This window comes from Pieris napi, chromosome 3, assembly GCF_905475465.1.
Source record: "Pieris napi chromosome 3, ilPieNapi1.2, whole genome shotgun sequence".
NCBI classification, from domain to species: domain Eukaryota; kingdom Metazoa; phylum Arthropoda; class Insecta; order Lepidoptera; family Pieridae; genus Pieris; species Pieris napi.
Genome location: NC_062236.1, coordinates 6,543,248 through 6,567,637, shown reverse-complemented (window position 1 = coordinate 6,567,637; position 24,390 = coordinate 6,543,248). Strand labels below are relative to the sequence as shown.

The following is a 24,390-nucleotide window of genomic DNA, read 5'->3' as shown; positions in this document are numbered from 1 at the left end:
ATTAAGCTACCCAAGTACTTTAAACAATATTATTATATTAAAATGGCTGCTGAAACGTAACGGTTTTGTTCAAAGGAAATTTTGTAATTGTGTAATTAAGGTTTTTATTTTAAAGTGTTGTTTTAATATACGTTTAAATTTCTAATATTAATTTAGCAAACTATCTGAAATTATCAAATTCACTATGGCATGTTTATTACTATACATTTAAATTATTTGTTGACTATTTTTAATAAGATTTGGTTTTAAGGCGCGAAAACTTTGGTAACAGTGCTATGCTATGCACTACCTAATTGTAATGATGAATATTTGAGTCACTTTCACTTATTTAGTCGCCAAATCATATTGGTTTGCTAACGATAGCTACGGCAGCAGCTGCAGCAACTTGTGCTAGTGAGGCGAGTGTCAGGCAGCACAGAGACTGGTGAATGCCGCAACAGCGGCATGCATCCCGCTTGCTCCTCCGCGCTGAGCGCACCTCTCGCTCGCGCCGGCGCGAACACGTGTTTATTTGTATGTTTTATCCTTCGGCGGCTTTAAACCCAACCCACCCCGACCGCAAAGTGCGCTCCGCCGCCCGCCGCGCCCGCGTCGCGTCGCCGCCTCTCGCGGCAATACGACTCGCCCGCGAAACTTTGTCCGAAGTCGACGGGCACGGACGTACCGCGTATTAATAGCCACCGCGAGCGGACACCGCAACCGACCCGTTGCGGCCCCACGCGAGTCTCATCCCGACCGCGCTCTACGACGCACGCACCCCATTCTATTCCAACCCTTTCTAAGCCCGTCACGTAAATTCGTAACGACAAACAACCAAAAGTGTGTCATCTGAAAGCGAGAGCGAAGTGCGTGCGATCGTAAATACGAGGCGCAAAAAAGTGCCGCCGTCATTGAAACTAGTGAAAAGTTTTTTCGCCGCGCGCGGGGGAGCCACCCCTTGCCGGAAAAAATCGGCCCCTCACGTCCCTCGCCCCCCAAACCTTTCATTCACCGGGAAAAAAGTGTGGCAAGGCCGCCGTGACGTCACCGCATCTAGTAGCCACGCGTGTTCCCTAGCAACGTGTCATCATCACAGTGCTGTGTAGAATGATGAGTGCCTGTGACTCGCGGTCGTGACCGTGAGGTGCTGTGATGTAGGCGGTGTGCACCGTGTTCTCTATGTGTAGCACGCAGCGGGCGCGGGTGTCGAGGATGCACCTCCCGGGGGTGACGAGCGGAGCCGTGTCACCCGACACCAGCTCCACGCTGCTTCACGAGACCTATACAAAAATGACATCTGACATACTGGCTGAAAGAACTTTGGGTGACTTCCTGTCGGAGCACCCGGGGGAGCTAGTGAGGACGGGAAGCCCGCACTTCGTATGCACTGTACTGCCACCTCACTGGCGCTCTAACAAGACGTTGCCGGTGGCGTTCAAGGTGGTGGCCCTGGGTGACGTTGGTGACGGCACCCTAGTGACGGTGCGGGCTGGAAACGACGAAAACTGCTGTGCGGAGCTACGTAACAGTTCCGCGGTGATGAAGAACCAGGTGGCAAAGTTTAACGACTTAAGATTCGTCGGCCGGAGCGGTCGCGGTGAGTGCTGAAGGTGCAGTTATTGTTATACAAGTCACGTCCTAACATGTTCTATAATTACATATTTAAATTAGCTTTATTGATAGAAAATTAAACAAACTCCAAAGTTTAGGTTTCCCTAACTTAGAGTCAAACCTAAGATCGCAATAAAAGAGATTAGTAAGTAAAATTTCCACTCTGAATTACACTTAGAACATCTGCAAATCCGCTAGTTGAAGTGAAACGTTTAAACACGAATGAAAATAAAAGTTTCCCCCTCAAGAGTCATTCAGGAAAACCAGAGCAAATTACGTCAAATATTGCATTCCGGTGTTTCGCGAAGTAAGGGAAAAGTCGGTGACATTGCAAACTTTTTTCGAGGTACTTAAGTCGGATGAATGTCAAGTAGGGTCGCCCTTTCCTTGAGGTTGTTTACAAACGATTTGAGCCTTTCATACTTTTAATTCTTTGTTGTTTTAACCTCGGAACTTGGTTGACTCAATTATGACTGTATTCAAGACATTTTAAAAGAATTTCACTTAATTACTCATCTTGGTTTTTAAACTAATTAATTAATTATTTATAAAAATTTCTTTCTAGACCAAAATGTTGATAAATAAAATTGGAAAGTAATGGAAAATAAATTTATTGTGTTCCAAGGCAACATATTCTTAATCCATTTAGAGAATATATGAGTAAATTCTGAACTGAAAACTAAAAATGGGCTTCCATTACCACTATTCTTTCTTAAATAAGTCGTCAACTAATCGGGCATTAAACTTCGTAGCTGCGTTGTACCTTATAGTTTATTAAATTACTATTAGAAATAATTTAATAAACGAATCCTACTACATTCATTGCATATCAAAAATACTTTAATTATCCTAAGATTTTGTACCTTTTCTTACATTTGGTTTTTTGATAACAATTTAAATTAGGCTTGAAATCTAAAAAAAAATTTTTTTTACTAAAATAAAGTATAAGTATTCATATCAACAATAAAAATAATGTTCTTGATTAAGTTAAAACAAAGTCCGGTCTAAGAAAAACAATATAAACAAAAACGTGCACAAAATATAGAAAACTTTACATAAATTAACTTTAGAAAAATTATGAATAACCGATGAATGATTTTCTACACTTTTCTCTTTTATTCTGCTTTATCACTCAATATACATATTATGTTCAATTAGCATACACCATTTCAAATTGTTTGTTTACAAATTTAAACAGAAATTCATTAAGATATTGAAACTATTTTTGTAATTTGTACATTTCACTTCATTTTGTTAACACACATGTTAAACACGAGTAATACTTAAATGCGATTGTATTTGCACTATACAACATATTTTTGATAACTTTGTTGTTCTAATTTATTTATTTTATATGCTATAATAGCCATTTATATGGACGATACTTCAACGTATTATGTTTTCGAATCTATTGATGTATAACGTTAAACGTTCTTTGAGGTTTAAGTCCGCTAAAGATAATTTTTTTATATTCCTTGCATTTAGAATTATGAATCGGCTTAGAAGAAACAGATTATTATTGAGAAGTTATGTGAAAATACATATTTTGAATTTGGAATTCTATTTATTAATTTATTTGAATTTTGGTCCTAGGAGGTAACGATAACTATCTTAGTAAGATATTAAGGTTAAAAATTAAATCACTATAAATAATTATTAGTGAATATGAAAAATGCATGTTTAAATAAATTAACAAAAAAATTAATGCTTAGAGTACTCGTTCATCGAATATATAATTGAGATTATTAATTGGCGACATTTCAAAGTATTTATTATTTTATTTGTAACAATATGAAACAAATTAAGATGAAAGGCGTTTTATGAGATGTGTATCTCTCTCTTGGCCATATTGTGTAAAAAACATCAAGAAATTTCTTCTATCTATCCTCTGTCTTTTTACTTTTATACATACAGAATATATGTAGAAAATAATGATACTACAATATGATAACTGAAGTAATTTTTTAGCGAGGCTTTGAAATTAGTAATGACTTGCCGTTAAAATTTTGTTAATTTATGCAATTAAAATACTTTTTTCAACGTTTTCCTAGATAGATCGCTAATATCCGCCGGTTTGCCTTTGTTTTTAAAAATTTGTTTTCTAATTATACATCTAAAATTAGAAGAATAATTAATATGTGAAAACTGTATAGACAGAAGGACACGGCCACGTTTCCTTCTGTCTATACAGTTTTCACGTTCGTTTTCGTTTTATTATTTTATCATACGTTTTAAAATTATTTGTAAGGTACAAGATAAATACGGGAATTAGAATATCGTGACTTGTAGATGCACATTTAACTAACGAAGTCGATTATACTTATGGAAGTTAATGAGTAATTCATTTAATGAATGAGTAATATACATTTAGTGAAAGTTCTTAAGTCAAGGGATGAGAATGGATGAGAAAAACTGGCAAGTTTTTTTATTTTACATATTATATCCGTGTGTTTTTATTGCCTTCATAAGTGTACGTAGTTACGAATATTATTAAATACATTTCGATTTAAAGATAATATAAAAATAAAACGAATGTTTAGTTAAAGCAATAGGGATGATGAAATAATTGTCTTTGCAATATTAATCACTGCAAAACTGTTGTTGATATTATTTTATCAATATAAAAAAAACATCGTGAGGCCGTGACATAGCCCGTTTTAGGTCTAGGCCTCAGTTTTCTGTATCTGTTTTGACATTATTTGTTATGTCTAATAGGCAAGAAGGTGTCAGCCTTCTGTGTCTGACACAAGCTAACTAAATTTTTGGTCTATGGCATGCCGGTTTCCTCACGATGTTAAATTCGCACATCAGCAAGTCCATTGGTGCACAAAACGTATCGAACCTACTCACGGCGAAGTCTGCTCATTTTATCGGCATATACTAATATAATTATTAAAATGTTGTTTTTAAATAAAAATTGGTCATGGCTACTTAAGGCATTTTATTCAAGTTCAAGACATTATATTACTTAAACATTAAATTGTATTTTTTTGGTAATAAAACCAATTTACGTATTGTAATGAAATATTGTGTTAAGTAAATGTCGACTAATGGAAGCGAGAGGAAATGGTGTATCACTGCGTATAATTTACTTAATCCATTTTAATGCCGTAATGCCATTTAATCGTATAAACACTTTAAATTTATATTTCCATATAGTTTATTTACCTATTTAATAAATTTAAATATAATAAAATAAGAGTAGTGTTAGCTTACTAGCTTGAGCGTGCGCCTTTCAAGTCTGAAGTCATGCGTTCGTATCACGAGTCACCAATGAATTCCTGGTGTGCCTTAAACTAAAAATTCGGCGTATGTCAGGCATAGCAGGCTGGTCATCTTGCCTGAACAGACACTAAGGCCTGTAGCGCTACTAGATCTTTTTGTTATTGCAGTGCAGGCTGCACTACCAGCACTGCAGTACCAGCTCCTTACACTTGACCGTATTCAACGAAGAGCGGTTCGAATCGTCGTTGGGGTCACTCTGTATCTTCTACCGCATTTACCACGGAGAGGGTTCAGAGGTGGTGTTCGGATTAATACCTGTAGCTGAGTTTCATCATCGGACGTCGAGGCAGAATACGAAATTTCCCCCGTATCACCTCGACGTCCGTCGTTCCACAACTGAGCGTTTTTCAAGGCAGTTTTTGCTGCGCACCACCACCTTGTGGAACCAGCTGCCCACTGAAGTATTTTAGAACCAATTCGACTTAGGGTCCTTCAAGAAAAGAGAGAACCAATTCTTAAAAGGCCGGCACTCGCGAGCCCTCGGGAATTGAGAGTGTCCATGGGCGGCGGTATCACTTAACATCAGATGAGCCTCCTGGCCATTTGCCCCCTGTTCTATATTTAAAAAAAACTCGGTAACTAAAAGGTACCGATATATGTAAGCTATATTTTCTAGGTAACCAGTTTCATATATACGATATTTGTATTACAACATAAATCCTTTAAATTCTATACAATCTGCATTATTATAAATCAAATATTGTTGGCATTAATAACATAGTATGCTTAGTCCTTTATTATCTTTATAGATGGAGAATTGTGTATCGAACTTAATAATATGTTTGTATTTATATTTTAATTGCCCCATTTCATTACTATACCTACTATATTAGCTCCACAAAAGGCTTAGTGTAATATTGACATATTACAAATTTAATTTATGGCAGTTAAAGTGAAAACTGACTATCAACTAAAATGCTTCGACTGCATTTGGTATTGATAGTGAAAAACTAGTCTCCAAGTCTTAATACAGAGAATAATAATCAATCAACGTTAAATTATTTAATATTGTGTGTATTCGTTTGTAATACATATATTTTTTTTGTTATTGTTGCCAGAAGGTTCTTATGAAAGAAAAAGGTCAGAAAGATCAGCAGTACATTAGAAAATTTAAGAAAACTTAACGAAAATATTTTTTATGTGTACATAACTGTCAGTTGTTTTAAATAACTGTCAGCGATTGACAGAATGGGCGCTGTAAATATCGTTTAACACAGATCAACGTCTTAGGTAAAAATTTATTTTGCCCATAGGATAGAATTCCATTGAAGCACTACCGATCTTTGAATACACAACCAGTGGTTTAGATCCACCGGTTTTAAGCCCGGTTGGTATTTTGTTTGTTCTTATAAGACGTTTGTAAATTTAGTTAATGAGAAATAACTTGATCGATCACAAATAATTAACAACAACTTATTCATTTCTATTTAATAATTAAAATGAACTGATATTGCCTATTATTAAATTTCAAATCTACGTCCCGTAGACCGGTTTTTAAAGTCGGTTGATATAGATAAATTTAGTAAGGAGGCAAATAATAAGACACGATAACTATGAAAAAGGCATTATTTACACTAAAACAAGTTTTTACTCAGCATAATTAACTTAACAACTAACTTTGAAAAACTGATATGTTGGAAATTATACTTTAATGTGCTGTACCTACCACTAATTTAAAAATTTAAAGCTATATTGTATCTACTAGTATTGATGAACAATCATAGAACTTTAGTTATTTTATATATCTTAGAGGCATTCAGATTGGTTAAGAGAGCCGAGAGTGAGATTCTCTTCAGTCAATTGCCTCTGGTTATGTGCTAAACTATTTTTTAAAACATTTTACGCATATTATACCCGTCTATATAGAAACGTTTAAATTTATTTTATGAAATTGTCTTACTTCACTTTTATATGTGTCTAACAATAATAGTTGGTATAACAAATAGAACTAGGTACTAAGTAGTATTTGTGTTCACTATTACCAACCGACTTATTTATTTAATTATTAGTCATCTTAGTTTTCTTAATCTTTTAGACAATACAGAAAACATTACATAGATAAACAATATATATGAAACAGGAAACAAGGAAGTACATAAATAGATAAAAATATAATTAAAAAAAACTAAAGAAAACTGACATTTTACATTTGAAACAACAAATAATACTTATTATTTCAAACTACTTTCTTACAGTTAGTATGATATGTAAACACACCGTGTAGCAACAGGAGAATAATAGGCTTAAAATATACAAATACTTATTAGATGTAGTATAGTAGAATGTAGTACATATAACTATTCGGTTTTATTCTTATGTTGAAAAGAAACTCTCAAACATCTTTATTTCCCCTAAACCAAATAAGTATGAGTTCACCGAAAATCGAACTCAAACACGTTATACTCATTGCTTTACTAACACTGCTATGGTTAAATAAGTTCTTACAAAATGTATGAAAAGTCTAAGGAATTCTACGTTAAGGATACCAATACTTTTAAAAGTAGTTACATAAATACCTGTTACAAAAACAGAATTCGATGCATTTAATTAAACATGAGCATACTTCACAGTCGAAAGCTTATAAAAACCTTCTAGAAACCGCATCGGGAACTTCAGTGTTTTAATCCAGCGATATTTCAGTCGTGCAAATGAAAAGTTGTTTAAGAAGAAGATGGCACGCCCCCGGCCGGGAGCCAATGGAAAATCGTGGAAAAGCAACGTCTTCCGCCTGGGCGGGGCTTACTGCGGTCACAAAGCCATTTGAATAAAAATTTTCCTTTGAAGAATTCTTTATACGAATACGTACATATGCTTTGATAGCTGCGCATTTTAGTACCACGGATGCCGTGCCATATCATACAATATATGAGGTACGGTAACAAAAAATTTACGCGATTCTCAATATTGTTGGTGGTTTAAAACAGTAAAAGAAGTAACGTTTAGTAAAAATGCAGCGGAGAAAATAATAAATAATTTATTACAGACTATTTGTGATTCTTTCGTCAGAGTTTCTTTGAGATGTCCAGCATTTTCTTCTCTAACATTCTGTATTCTAATAGTGTAAATGTTAAAAACAATGTGTTAAATTATCTTCTAACATTCTAACGGACAAGTTATGATTTCGTTAGAATCGTTATAACGCTTTACGCAAATTTCGTTTAGACGTACGCACGCGGTAAGGGCCTTGTCAACCATAACGCGGCCACATGGGCCTGGTTAACCGGCCGGCGAGCCGGGTTAGCCGGGTTAGCCGCGGAAAACTACCATTTCATTTACGGTCGTCTCGGTTTTGGGGTAGTTGCTAACTAAGCGCGGCCCGCAACTTACGTAACTCCGAGTCAACTCTTGTGACGCGTGGTGGCTAAGCGTAATCATTGTGATCATAAATCAATTTATACTTAGGATTTTAGTTAGTATATCAAAAGAAGCGTAATGGTTACCTTGGAGTTTTGCTATTTTCACTCTGTTATGTAAACCGATTGATATATTAACATCGTTTATGTCTGTGTGAAATTGCGGGGTTTCAAAATTAATTTTTAGTAAAAATAGGTAAATTAATCTTATTGGATACTATTATCCTAGAATGTTTAGTTTCTTTTGTTACTGTAATGTAAGATCATTTACCGAGGCTGGATCAAACTTAACACAGTCTAAAGCAGAGTTCCCCAAACTTTTTTGTGTCGTAGACCCCTTGCCATGTTTTTCCGTGTTGGGTAGACCCCCTACTTACCTGATATTGATTTCCTGTAAATTTCTAACCGTAGTGAAGTTTAGTGTTAAAAACTCAAAGTAAAAACACATGTTAATATATAAATTTATTAATCGAATTTAAATTAAAACTACTCAAAATAAAATTTTGTATCTGTTTGTTTGTAATGTATATGTTTTGATATTATAAGATAGTAAGTACGATGTAAGTAAATAGGTACTATCAGTCTATGTGTTGAGATCCACTATCGTGGACCCCCATTTTCATTTCATGGACCCCCAAATTTGTTTTTCGCTGACGTAGACCCCTTGCAGGTTGTCATAGACCCCTAGGGGTCGACATATACCACTTTGGAAATCACTGGTCTAAAGCTTTAATTTTTAATCAGGCTTTTTCATATGAAAATTAAAAGATTAAATGTAAAACGAAACGTAACGTAACTTTGTAACGTTCTTATGAAAACTGTACAACGGTTTCTTATCAGATCATTCGGATTCCTGGGGGCTTTATTATTTAAATTGTCCAATCCAATATTACAAACATTATAATATCTCTCATATAATAGTAGTGGTAGATACAGAAAATAAACTCAATAATTAGTCACAAGACCAACATTTTGAAGTTATTTTCAGAGATACAGATTTTTCGACTCTTTCGTCTACAAACAGCCATTCAAAGTGTACCCAATAGTCTAAAAGGTATAAAGAATAAAACTATAAGTGCATCTACGACATTTAATGCCCAAAATTTAAACGTGATTTAAGGAGTTGAAACACGTTTATTAAATTCTAATGTTATTAAATTCGTTACTCAATAAGTTAAAAAATCTTTCTCTACTTATCATTATAATTATAGTAAAAATATTATTCCTTATATTGAAAATTACATTTTATTTCATAATACATGTCTTAGTATTAAGATTTATTAGTACCACCATAATCCCATGTACATTTAGGTAATAATCCTAATGCCATAGGATTATTAGACATAACTATCTATATCTACAATGTCTATTTGCCGGCAAACGGCGAACACCTCAGCTTACATCAGCATATTAATTCAGTCAATTAGCGATCGAGGTAAGGCATTAGCACGTCATTACGTCCGACATCGCCTAATCGCGATCTGACATCGCAAGGTGTCTTTGACAGCTGTCAAATCGAGAACATGAAGCTGCGAAGTAAGAGTCAATCGATAGGGTATCTCAGGTTTACATCATTTACAAGGGAATAGAATAGAACACTATTAAAAGTATTTATAAATAATAATGTCTTGATATTAAATATTATTTGAAATTGTAGTGTGGCGTTCAAGTACCTATTACGTAAGCCGATTTTCTGCAATTTATCCCCCCCCCCTTCTTGTCATCAAAAGTCTCAAAAATAATATATTAACTTTTTATAGGAATCCTCGAAAATGCAATTCGTTTTCAAGCATAGACAATGTGTGGGTAATGTGTAAAAAAGTAAATACTTACTGTTGACGTAATCATGTAAAATGGAAAATCAAAGACCACTCCCCCCTATTGTTCTTACGTAATAATTGAACGATCTCTATCCTCTTATTAAAACAATTTCACCTGTCTACTATATAAATAATAATAAATAAATAATAGAATGGAAAAAGAATGAAATGAAAATTGAAAAAAAGAATGGAATTAAAAGCCTTATAAAATTATATAATTTAATTATATTCTATGATTCCCATCTACAGATTTGTATATTTAAATTCTTCAATCTTGTTATTAATTATATTTATTAAAGCTTTATTAATTAATTAATTCATACAACAATCCGTTAGTTTACATTCCTTAATATTAGTATTAGTTGCGTTCATAAATTTAAAAAAATTATGAGTTAGATTTCTTTTTTCTTTTTTAGTGGTCTAGTTTTTGTATGGCCCCTTTTAGGGTAAACGCCTCCTCCATATTTTTCCATATCTCTTTGCAACGTCTTGAGCAACATTCATCCAGTTCTATCAACCTAAAGAAAGTTGAACGTAAAAGTTTTGGAGCATAGTAGTGCATTGTTATTTGAAAAGCTGAACACGTATTTTTTACAACGACAAAAGAAACCTTAACTAACATTAATAACCATTTCATAAATCATAAAAATTTACGTCATAGCGTGTCATAAGAAGGGTGTAGAGTTGAATGAGGAAATTGTGAGCTCGTAAAGCTATATCGTGTACCAACTACATTAAGTAGAGGTTATTTATTTAGGCGCGGCTGGGGCCGACCGCGCCTGGTACGGCGTGTCCATCACTCATATGTCTGGCTTGATCACTTGGACTGGTTAGGCTTATCAAAAACATAAACGCTTTGAGTTTCATTTGGAGAGTCTAATTGTTCTTAACATCACTTATAGAGCTAATAACTAGTCACTGATATATATAAATTCTAAGTAATAAAACAAAGCTTTGTAAGCAAACTAACTTGAAGCTGAATTTTTCGGTTTGTATTTATTTAAAAGAAGTGATAAGGTAGGAATTATAAACGATTTTTTTTGGATTGTCGGTTAGTTGGAATGTATTTTCATTTTTCTAATAGCTTGTAACAAACTCACAAAAACTATATAGTTGGTGTGGTAGGTGTATACTACATATGTAATTTAATTAATTGTTTGGGAATTTCTAATCTATTAGAGAACGCGAAGTCATAGAGTATTAATATTAGTAATTTATAATGTTAGAGTTAGAGCACTTATTAAAATTCTAAAAGGTTGTACGAAAAAGTCATAAGTGCAAACACATCTCTGGGGTACCGTTAATAAACTTGACGTGGCCGCAACAAGCGTCAAGCGGGCATGTAAACGTCCATTTTTAACGAGCGGCACACGCCGGCCGCAGAAAGTAGCCTACACATGAAATCACGTATGAATGAGGCCTTTTTTTCAGTTTTTTCGCGTGTAGCCGGCGGTGTGCCGCTTCAGGCTCCATTAAAGCTTACATGTCACCCCCTGCCACCCCTCGGCTCGGAAAAATCACAAAATCGGTATTGGCTGCATCCCGCAGCGAAGCGCTCCACAATACAGCTTTGACGGACGGTCATTTAATATTAACTGTGGTTTTTCCGCAGATGGAAATGTTTTTTTTATTGGCAACGTTATGCAGTGATGAAGTGGTTTGTCCGTTGTTTGTGACGTGATGTTTGTGCCCTTCATATTCGAATGAGATTTCATTTCGAGTGCTTACATGAAATTGGCTTTCCAATTTCAATGGTTACAAAATAAAACTGTTGAGAGTTACCAGTCTGAAAAACCAGTTAGTTTTTGATAGACAATTTGTGGATCGATGTAGCAGTTAAAATTTCATTCGGCACGCAAAATTGAAAACAAACCGGCAATAAATTTTTGAACTTTCCGAACAAGTGATCAAAATCGAACTACAAAAAGTTGGCTTTGGGCGAAAAGAGAACGACCGCAGATTGAATTTATCGCTTTCACTCACGTCCAAAACAGTTTATGTAGGGAAATAAATTTAAATCCTTTTAATGAGTATTTTGTAATTATTCTGTACTGATTTAAAGTGCCTTTGTTTTAATATTAAACTCAGTGTTCCATTATATTTTCGGAATAATAATGAGTTACATAAATTGAAATAATGAAGATAAAAATGAAATGTTTTCTATATGCGAATATTAAAACTGATTCTCAAAGTACATTCATAATAAGTACTTTACTTCTAATATAAAAAATTATATAAATAAACAAGATTGACAAAACATTCTTTATTGTAGGTTTCCCTAAACCTTATTGTTAATTGTCCCTAAATTTCTATACACAATTATATTCCTAGATTAACGATCTTATAGTATGAATTACCGCAAAGTAATCCTTATTTTATTGTTTTAGGTAAATCGTTCACGTTAACGATAACAGTATCAACGTCACCACCCCAAGTAACAACGTACAACAAGGCGATCAAAGTAACAGTGGACGGACCTCGGGAGCCTCGATCTAAAACCAGTTAGTACATTCTTTACCTTACGTATTTACTAAGTTAAATGCTAAGTTTAGAATATGTTATTAAATAATTAAATTAATTGACGAAAAACAATTCCTAATTGTACTAACGTAAGTAAGCTAGTATTTTTTTAGATGTTACAGTATCTGGCGAGCAATTGCTTCAATTTTATTTCGATAATTTGATTAATGGAAGAAAATACAAGCAACTTAGGTTTATGTTCAAAGTAAATTAATGAAAATTAAATGTTTGGATATACTTAAATAAATTTGACCACAGTTGGTTATATCGTGTACTTATAGCAAATCATTAATTACTAAAGATCTCCAATCGTTCCTACAGGCGTCATTACATTCATTAGTCGCTATATTATCTAATTTACATTTTTTAACACAGCTTTTCTTAAATTCAATAGCTGACCCGACCAACTTTATACTGCAGAAGCCAACGAATAAAAGGATTTATCTCAACTCAAAAAATATCTATGAAGCCAAGCCCAAGTTGCTTCTCTATATTTCTGGTGTCTTTGCAGTCTTTTCGTCTAATCTTTCCAATATTTTAATAGTTCTCCATTTGGAGCCAATCGAACGAATCTAACAAAATAAAAGTTAACAAAATATCGGACCAGCCGTTCACGAGTTGTAAATTGTATTATTAGCCCGACTTTGTGTTATATATATGTAGTTATACAAAATAACATAATGTTTGTAATTTTTCTTAATCCTATTTGTTCGCTTGTTTTAATCGTTGGTCCTTAATTATATGTAAGTCTGTGTTTAGAACAAATGACTGCTACAATTGATAGAGTATCGATAATACCCCCATTATGTAGTATTAGAGATTTGACATTTAAAATAACATATAAAAATTTATTTCCTAACTAAAAACGAATAAGCTTTCTACCCGTTTATAATTTTTTTAAAGTACCTTCACAAATTAAAACATTAGTCGATATCCGGTCGACAGATACAAATGTAAAACCCTCTCCAAATCACACCTAATGCTCGATCAATCCTCATCACGGAAAGAAATTAAAATAATTGCATGTGGAGGCATCAGAAGGGTTGCTATACCTAGATACATCTATATCTCTTTGAAACGTTCGCTCTCATTTATGAAGCATTTATGTGTTCTGTTTCACGTAAATTGATGGTAATATGAGTTATTAATAACGGCTTCATGTTTCATCAGGATTATTCAAAAGTATGGTTTACGTTTAATTTAATGTTGATTTTTCTTGTTTTAGTTCATCTTGAAATAATCATTTCATTTTTGAAAACAAAGAAAAGTATTCCGAAAGGCACTCAGTGTTAGAACTAGTGAAGTGAACGATTCAAGTAGTTCGTTAGAAAATTGTTCGAAAAATGAGGGTAGGTTAAGCTTAAGCTGTCTTGCAGTACGCTACAACGAACTTTCAAACTCTAGCTTTTTAATCAGGGCCCGCACAAAACATTAAACAGGTTGAACTATGTTCAATGAAAAATGCGGAGGATACGTAGACGAATGTGAGGGTACAAAGGAGGCTGCTGTAATGAATCGGTTGTTTAATTAATTAGTCAAGAAAGGGCTCGGAGGGTACCACCCCCACCCGTGTATGCATGCCTTGCATATTGATTTATTATGCCGCCAGCCTCAACAGACCCGATAAATTATTTAATTCTAAGTTCCGACGCATGTAGAATTGTACGGGTTTATTAATGACTTGAACGATTGTGCGTTTTAAATTTAATGAGTTTTAAGTAAATGTGCGTGTTTATTAATTGAAAAAGACGAAGTAAAAGCATAGGTATTAAATGTACTTAAAAGGTGAGTAAGACGTTTGGTTCACATTGAACTTGTTTCTATTACATTAATGTCTATAAATGCGTGTAAACTGCACCATGATTATTTAAAATTTTAGCACCAATACAAAAATATTTCTGATGAACGTGATCAAACACAATTTTTTGTAATATATTTTAAATGATATTATGATGTCTAAGTACCAAATCAAATCGGAATGTATTTATTCATATCAGTAACTGTGTCACTTATGAACATCAATATTTAAAAGGAAAATCTAAATTTACATTTGCCACCAGTTCCCAAATCAGTAATAGAGCGGCAAGAAGAACTGGCAAGAAACTCTCGGCCAGTCTCTTTATCACCAACTTTTTGAATCAAATTAAAGAACTGCAATTATTACGCCATGCTTTTTTAAACAGATTGAAAATGTCATACTAATAATGTAACAAATGCTAAGCATCAGAAGGCAAAATAGAAGCAATTACGTATATATTGAGTGGTGATAATGATTATTTATTACATTGAACAACAAAATACGTTCATGTAAGACTGAACCACCTTAAAACGCTTCTCCAATAAGCTTAGTCAAGTAAAGCATAACAAAACACAATACGACAGCGACACGCCATTGTTCTATTTTTGTCCCCTGGTGGGTGGTTTGGTTTACAACTTCACAGCAGTAGCCGCCTACAATTTAATAATCGGAGACTATAAACTATGTTTTTCCTCGGCTATTTCGGATGCGCACGCCCAGACCACCCGTGCTACTGTTCACTATTGTTTACTTCACACGTAAACATGTTCAAGTTATGATCCTCTGTATCCTTTAAGTATCGACTGTATTTTCATGACAGGGTTATGAATTTTTAAATATTCTCACAAACATAGATAATTTTATAACTTTTATAGATTAGGTTACTACACAGTTTAACTTACTTTGAAATAAGATATGTTCTTACTACCACAATAGGTTACTTTAATACCTTAGTATAAGATATGCACTGTATTCCTAATGGGTTGATCATATGATAGCTGTGTAGCCAGATACAGAAATTTGCCCTTGGCGATTTAAAGGAGTGACGGAGAGTTTATTGCCAGTTCTTCTCGTCCGTTCTTCGCCCTAGATTTGAGAACTGGCAGTTAATAAGAAAAAAAATTTTCTTCTACTCACGTTCATAAGTGTACGTACGTAAATATATGATTATTGATTTGTAGTTAATTTTGTTATATGGGGCAGAACGAATCACATTGATGATAAACCCAATACCGATGATGTCTAGTTCTGAATCTTTACACGTACATGAATGATGCAATAATATAGATTATTATGAAAAGAGTATTCAGAGTCGATACTTAAATCAGGCACCGCAAGAGTCACGTACGCACTTAATAGATTTTCCTTGTGTGAAACAAATGGAATCAACACTGCAACATTGATTTTTGTACAAAGTCTATCCAAAATATTTATCTATTAAACATAACAATGCAAAACACAGAAACGAAATTTATTCCAATTCGATAGATAATTATTTAAACTACTAAACAATATATTAATATTGTAATCAAGAAATCATAGTAAAAGAGCAAGTGAAATTTAATTTTTTATCATGATATTGACGTCACGTAAAAGAAGACTACGGTAGATAAACTATGTTTATTATCAAATAAATTTTAATAGTGTTAAATAAATAAATAAATTACCTTTTTAGCTCTGGGCCTCAGTTTTACGTATCTATTTCATGATCATTTGTCTATCTAATAGGCAAGTAGGTGATCAGCCTCCTGTGCCTGCCACCCGCCGTCGACATTTTGGGTTAAGGCTAGCCGGCTTCCTCACGATATTTTCCTTCATCGTTCGAGCGAATGTTTAATGTGCACATAGAAAGAAAGTCCATTGGTGCACAGTCAGGGATCGAACCTGCGACCTCAGGGATGATAGTCGCACGCTGAAGCTACTAGGTCAACACTGCTCTTAGTATTAAATATTAAGTACTTAAATTGGATATCCGTTTAGGATTTTTGTTTATAAAGTAGGTTCAATGAGTTGAGTTCACTGACTTAACGAATGTTATAAGCGAGCGATAATAGTACTTAATAGTTACTCAATATTTTTTACAAATTAAATTATTTTGCATTTGTTCTCAGAGATAATTATCATATTTTATCTAAAGGTCAATATAATGAGGGTATAGTTCCAAAGGATTTAAATAGTAAGCCATGCCTAACTAGTTGAAATACTTGGAATAATAAATCTAACTAGACCGGACGCCACCCCAGTGTAATCCTTTAATCAGGTCCACAGTCCTGCACCCTATTTTTCCCTCCCATGTAACATACCCCCCTTTCCCCCACCCCCCCTCGAACCCTCGAACGGTGCAAATGACAGTTTCTAATTCCAACTTGCCATGAAAGTGTGTAATTGTTGCGCCGTTGATTTATACACGTTAACTGTGTGTGTGTGTAGGTTTTACAAACGTTTGTGTCAATTTGATATTGACGATGCGTCGAGTTGCTTTTTGAAGTAATTATTGTTTAAAAAATTTATTACAGGTATGTCAAGGTATCATGGTAAATTAAATACAACAAAAGCTCAAGGGAATTGAGTTAGATTTAATTTAATTTTAATTTGTTTATAACTATACTAACTCCACATAATAAAAAACAGTGTCGGAAGGTTTGAGGTTATGTTATTCCTACAACAATGAGTATTTTATAATAATAACTAGCTGACCCGGCAAACGTCGTTTTGCCATGTATATCATTTATAATAAAACATAGGGGTCGATCGTAGAGGGGTGAAACTTAGGGGTTGTATGTATTTTTTTATGTTGTATCATAAAAAATAAAAAAAATTAGTTAAACATTAAAAAATAAATTTTGGGGTGGACTTACCCTTAACATTTAGAGGGATGAAAAATAAATGTTGTCCGATTCTCAGACATATCCAATAAGCACACAAAATTTCATGAGAATCGGTCAAGTCGCTTCGGAGGAGTTTAACTACAAACACCGCGACACGAGAATTTTATATATTAGATAGTATTTTTTGGTAACATCATGAAACTCCAAAAGCTTATTCCTCAACAAAATACCTTATTGTTTCGAATACTAACACAGCATAGACCTGATATTAATTAACTGAAGGTGTAGGCATGATCGTTATCTGTAATAAACACGTGTAATACAAATTCCTACAGCTAGATTGAGTTATATTATGAAGGGCGGACAATATGGGCTTGTAGCTTGAATAATTGGCACGACTGAACACGTCAGTGTCACACCTGTGCGGCCCCTCTCGGAGACGACTGGAATTGATTTGATTTTCTAAAATGAACGGTTTCATTTGGTTTTTCTTACTATGACTTTAACACTATTATACACCTCTACTAGAAGGCTAAGATATTTGGGGCGGAAAATATTGTCGTTTTCTGATGTTTTACTGATAACCATTGCAACCAATTTTGTTGATGACTTTGGTTGGAGGCTGCGAACTGGATGGTTTGTGTATAGCTTTGTGGTCAAAAAACTCTAAATTTCACCAACATCATCTTGATGGTTGGAGGTCTTCCACAGTCCGTTTCAAAAGGCATTTTCTTTTGCGAACTAGCGAACTATGGAATCGACTCCCGGTGGGGGTCTTCCCTCAGAGATACGACCTCCAGATATTTAAAAATCGAGTGTCCTCCTCCCTCAAAGGCCGGCAACGCGCCCACTAAAACTGGGTGTCTATGGGTTGCGAAGACTGCCCTTTTTGGTCGTTCCGCAAGCTCGTTTGCCCCCCTATTATATAAAAAAAAATCAAATCCAAAAATTATTTTAGGTGCGATTTCAACGAAAGTGTTGGATTGTTAAAATAATCTAGGACATGACAATTGTAGAGGCGAGGGTAGCACAAACTTCACAGCCTCTGACTTGAAAATTTGTAAATCCGCAGTCTAGCCCGAGTCGTCGAATTTGAAGCTTTTGAAAAGACAAAGGATGACACTTTTTTCGCCAACCAAATTACGACAAACAAATTGACGTACATACAAATATATCAAAACAATGCCTTCCCGACAACCAATGACCAGGGAACGCAACACATAATTAAGTGACTTTCGTCGTCAATTCAAAAGTAGGCTGTGGAATTATAGCTATTACTATATCCGCAATTAACGCTTGTGTAATAACATAACACTGTGAGGAAACCGGAATGCCTTACCCAAAAATCTACTATATCAGACACAGTAGTATGCCAATAAAACATCTGAATCCACGAGCCATAAAGGATTATAGTTGTAATTGTGTAGCAGCAAAAATATTCATACAGTACAGTGAATTAATTGGCAATCCGCACTTGGCGCCTCGATAAAGCGCATCCGAATTGCGTTGCCATCCAATCGGGCACTAATCAAGAGACTATCATAGGCTTCACACAAAAGACGCACGCACGCACTATAATCTATAATCTATAGTGAATCAATTTGGGTACATAATTCATCCGTATAATGAATGATGTTTCTGTTTTAATTATAATGCCGTGGAAAGCATTATATATAATAAGTATTATAGTATTGTCTTTCATTGACATAACTTTTAGACATAGAAAAACACTTTTGTAACTGATTTGAAGTTATGTTTTAACTTTTATTATAAATTTACATACGCTTTACAGACCACCGTGACCACGCACGCTGTAAGGCACGCGAAACGTCGGTTAAATTTAAAATTATGTAAAATAATTGTAAATTTATAATAAAACATAACTTTCGTTATGTTTTATTATAAATTTACAATTATCCGTTAAAAAAGTGTTTTTCTATAATAAGTATTATATTTTTTTTTATAACTTTTATTCTAATTTATGTTTAGAACATTTATGTATTTACATACATTACTGTATTTTAATCTTTATGATTACATTATAAATAATATGAATGTAAAACAATGAATAGATATACCTTAGAGCAGCATAATCGTACTGATATAGTGTTGTCTCTCCTAGGGCAGCAGCAGCAGTTCCACTTCGCGTTTGGTCAGCGGCCGTTTCCGTTTCCACCTGATCCTCTAGGCGGCTTCCGTATGCCTCCCATCACGACATGTCAAAGTAAGTATGTGTGGAAAGTTATGGACAAACATTCAAAAAAAGATTTGCCGGGAGTAAAACCCAGGACATCCAGCTTAAACGCATGAAGTAAATAAGTATGACTGCTGGGCAATAGAATCAGAGCACATTATCTAATACATAAAATGTAACAAAACTTTACTATTACTTTGATATTAAAATTTCTTGTCTTTTATTGACATAACCTTTACTTATTATAATGTATTGATCTAGAACGATACAGTAAAAATATATATGACTTCAAACGCGATGTTCCACAAGCTTTCTATCAAAGCTCGCTCAAGAGCTCAATAGACCACTTGATAGTTCAAAAATGTCAACGATTTCACCAGGCCACGCATTCGTTCGCAAAAGCGTGGATTGAATCAGGCCAAAAAATCGAATTGAAAACGGGCGCAATCGAACAAGCATGCTTCGTGCCCGCTAAAATCCACGTTTGGTCCAAAACAACTCGTGCCACAAAAAAAGTCACAAATCGGCGCGCATCGTATAAAAACCGACTCGGCCGATCGCCGGCCAAAAACGGAACCGTGATACCGAAAAATAAAAGCCCATAATGCTCTGGAAAAAATAAAGTGAACGGATCGTTTGGGATGCGTGTCCACTCTCGATATCTGCATAAGTGGCTCTCGTATCACGAATGTTTGCGAATTCCACGTTTCGAGTATTATATTAGCTGTGTTAAATAGTTTTGTGGGAATGTAGTTTACACAATTACTATTAATTAAAGAGTGGCCGTATCAAATGATTATGCTTTTGCATACAACTTACATATCTTTATATATATAATTCTTCTGTGAGTGTGTATGTCACTGAACTTCTCTCAAACGACTGGACCGATTTTGATGAAATTTTTTGTGTGTGTTCAAGGGGATCTGGGAATGGTTTAGATTCACAAATCAGCCCGCCAGATGGCGCTGCAGTCGGTACTTTTATACTTTGCTTTACTAATTGCTTGAAATATCATGCAGGACAACGTCTGTCGGGTCCACTAGTGTTAGTATATTTATGTACATCGTAATCATTAACTTATAAATAGGTAAATGTGTCTTTGTCTGAGGCATATTTTGCAATTTATTATTATCAAAACAAGACTTTCGAAATACATATTTTCTAATTTACAATTTTAGTTTGGCCGGCGTTTGGCGTATAAATAGTAAGGGCTGAAAAAAATGCTAAAGATCATTTCTTTAAAATTAAGATTAAATATAAGAAAATATTACATAGATTGAGTAGACAGAACACTTGTTAGGAAAAGTGTTGTCAGAAAACTTGTAAAGCACTGTATTTCAATATTTTAACAAAAAGTTCTTTTGCAGATATGAGTCAATTTGGATTAAGTTCAAGCAATACCCATTGGGGCTATGGCGGTGCAGGTGCGTACCCTGCGTACTTACCATCATGTGCAGCGCCAACTGCCACCCAGTTTAACCCACCAGCTCTTGGCTTCGCCGGGACTGTTCCAGAACAGGCATCCACACAGGACTTCACAAATAATACAGGTACGCGTATACCGTATGATTTAATTTAAAAAAAATATGTCGTGAAAGGTAGAATGCCCTTTAAATTTTCTTTAATTGGATTTAAAAATTTTGAAGGTCGTGTAAGTTCTCTCCCCTGTCATCGGGAAACCTCAGCGCAAGGGTCTTTACTTGATCGGTTTAGTAGGGGATCGGGTTCAAGGTCTAGCGCCTTCTGACAGTCAGAATAAGTTTTACTTAGATCTCAAAATGTATATCGATTTTATAATCGTGTCATGTTTCACTGCTGACATTATAGTCGCAAATTCGATACAACGCCATTAACACGACACTTGTCACTGCTGCTAATGCTCACTGCGAATTCTGTAAAGTTGAAATCGATGACTTTATTACTTTAAAAATATTACGTTGAAAAAGTTTTTTTTAAACTGTAGAATTTTTACCGAAACACACCTCTATGTATTGAAAAGTTTACTGCGGAAGTAATGATCATTGATAGGCTATAACTTGAGACCAATATGGTGAAATTAAATACAAATTTATGACTAACATCCTCTTTGTCAAGGAGCAATGTGTTGGTCGTGTATTACCATAAATATTCTCTTAACAGACAGAAAATATAAACTTAGTTGATTTTCGTGCGATGTTGATGTGTAATTGTTTTGCGCTCGATATAATTCATCTTTTAAGATATAAAAACGTTTTAAATACATTTCTGTTTTAAAACAAATATGGTATCAATTTGTTTTGAATGGCAACACTGATAACCTTCTCTGAGCATATAATTAATAAAAGTGTTTTTAAATTTGTATTATTATAAAAAAGGACATAAAGTGTGCTCAACTTAAAAACGATATACAAATATGTAACGCCATTTGTAATATTGTCCGTTTGACATCAACCCTAAACGTCAGTCGGCCATTTTACGAGCGCTCATTATAATTTACAGTCGCGACGCGTCCAATTCACTATTAATTTATCACCGATGTGTGAATTTTTTTAATAAATTTAAATTAAAACAATGTATAACCCGCCAACGTTTAACTACACCACGTTCTATAATGCAATTGAGATTTCAGTTTGAGAGTTCAGATTTAAGCGGTGTAATTAGACGTAATTTCCACTACTAGTACGAATTCCTTGAGCGTAAGTTTTGTTTTTTTTTTCAGTTTTGCCAGATACGACGGGAGTGGACCTGGACCAGCAGCTATCCGGTCTAGTGAGTTCGTCTCCCTCGCACCACGGCAGCCTTCTACCACGTTACAATAACAACACAGACTACGGCCTTTCTACGGGGCCACGGTCATTAAGCGACAATAGTTCTCAACCCGAATCACCGATACAAGACGACCTGCTAACTTCGAACACGACAAACATAGGGCATAACACGAATAGTTCCAACTTTTCCCTAATGGGCTCTCAAAACTCCACCTACGGAAGTAGTAACTGTAACAATTCGCTCTACCCTGTCCTCCCGGCTAGCCTCCTATACAGCCAGTTGTATACCGCCGCGAATCAAACGCACAATTTTCACCCATTACACTCGAACACAATACATTCAACTCAGAGCCACAATGAATTGCAGACTATGATGGATCAGATATCGTCGACGACGAATAATCATAGACATAATGGGCAAGGCGATTTATTGTTGGGCGGAGGCAACTCTTGTGCTGCGGCTGCGGCGAGGGGTGAAGATGGGAGAGTCAACAATCTTGGACAAAGGGGCAATCCTCAACCGGATAGTAATACTGTTTGGAGACCCTATTAAGTCATCTTTGAAGGAGCCGTAACGTCTTGTAGCAAGGTACTAAAAACTTTATTAGTGATGAGTTATTCACTCATATTTGGTGAGGTTTAATTACTCTCACTAAAATTGTGACCGAAAAGTAGATATTGAAAATTAATCGATTAAAATTTAGTTGCTATACGACGTTGTAGGCCCCGTATTTAGATAATTTCAAACCTAAGGTGTAAATAAAAATGTCAACGAAATAGGTAAATGTATTTGAAAATCGTCGCTCCCGTCCTATATTATACGATTGAATCCGAAAAACTATCAATAATTTCTATGGATTATTTCGTAGCGATTATCAATATTCGAAAATATTAATGTAAATATTGTGAATATTTTGTTGTAAATGCGACTTGTAAAGTGCAATAGTTGTGCAGTTAAAGTTGAGTAGGTGTATAAAGTAATAAGACATTTGTTGATTAGATGTCAAGTCTGTCCAATGTAGACTCATAGATACCTCGAAGAAGGTACAGCTGTGTCCCCTTGAGCTTGACTCTTTTATTTGCATTTATTATTAAAACCACAAAGGTATGTGCAATGTTTGTCTTAATTATTTAGTTTTTCTTTAATTATTACATATCCTATTCATTAATTAATTAATTTTATAATGATTGAAATTTTCGTGCTTTAATTTTGAATGTATTATCTGTTACAACTAAAGAAAATAAATATTGGTGATGTTTATCTAGTGCTAAATAAAAATAGTGGTCGTGTTTAAAAACGTGATTTAATAAGCTCAAAACTTTTTCAAACTGTTTGCTGTACCTAGATTGTGAGATAAGCGTTTTTAAATACAGGCTCTATATGTGACATTTTCGCATCTTTAATTTCAATCATTTTAGAATATTAAAATTAATGAAACATTACAAATGGTTGTGAAACCGGAGGAAAAGCGTTTTTGGCGTTAAAAGTTTGTGCAATACATTATTAATTCATAGTTTTATGTCTGTTCGGATATTTGTTGCTTAGCAAAAATAATTTAAGGTCGCTTCTTTGATTGTTACTTTCGACAGCAGATAGCTAGGTTTATACCTATAATAAATCTCAAATAACATGACTGTGTTTTAATTAAATACATAACCTATCAAATGTGTGAGCTTCAGGTCGTGCATTCAAATCCCGGTGATTTCATACTAGCGGAATTTGAAAAATACCTACATTATTTCTCTACATAAAGTGGTAAATTCCCTTATCCCTATATGTCGGCTAAAGTTGATTTTATTTACATGTGAAGAGTCAGTAAGTAATTTAAGTAATAGGACCAACACACCAACGTAACGTATCTAAGACAGCCTACTTATTTGACCACCTGTGTCCCACACGTCATACAATGTTCACATTAAAGCAATGGTTTTCTAGTATCGAAAACATTTTAGCAACAAAATTGTATTTAGCTGTTAAACGAGGGTAACAACCACACCATTACGCTCCATCAACCGTATGCTCCTTCAAAATATCATGTTAATTATGAATATTGATATGCATTGTGCTTCGATAAATAGCCGCGCCCATGTATACCGCAGCTTGGATACATATCGGATAATGAGCTCATTACTGCATCGCGCCCATCGAGCGGAACATTTGCATATCACCTGTCCCCTATATTATATAATAACCAATATCGCAAAAACTCCGGGCCTTTTTGGAAAACATGGGCCTTATAATGTTTATTAAACTA

The 24,390-nt window shown here is 34.5% G+C and overlaps 1 protein-coding gene across 2 annotated transcripts; it reads left to right on the top strand.

Annotated features, from left to right (window-relative positions):
- The first annotated feature begins 655 nt into the window (after window positions 1-655).
- LOC125048486 (runt-related transcription factor 3) lies at window positions 656-23,766 on the top strand. Of its 2 annotated transcripts, none has more exons than XM_047647179.1 (5): window positions 656-1,576; window positions 12,436-12,549; window positions 19,317-19,418; window positions 20,756-20,938; window positions 22,087-23,766. In XM_047647179.1, the coding sequence occupies exons 1-5, from the start codon at window positions 1,159-1,161 to the stop codon at window positions 22,686-22,688; spliced, it is 1,419 nt and encodes a 472-aa protein (XP_047503135.1). In that variant the 5' UTR covers window positions 656-1,158; the 3' UTR covers window positions 22,689-23,766. The 2 variants fall into 2 exon arrangements, with proteins under 2 accessions (XP_047503135.1, XP_047503134.1); XM_047647178.1 differs by having other exon boundaries at window positions 19,302-19,418.
- The last annotated feature ends 624 nt before the right edge of the window (window positions 23,767-24,390 follow it).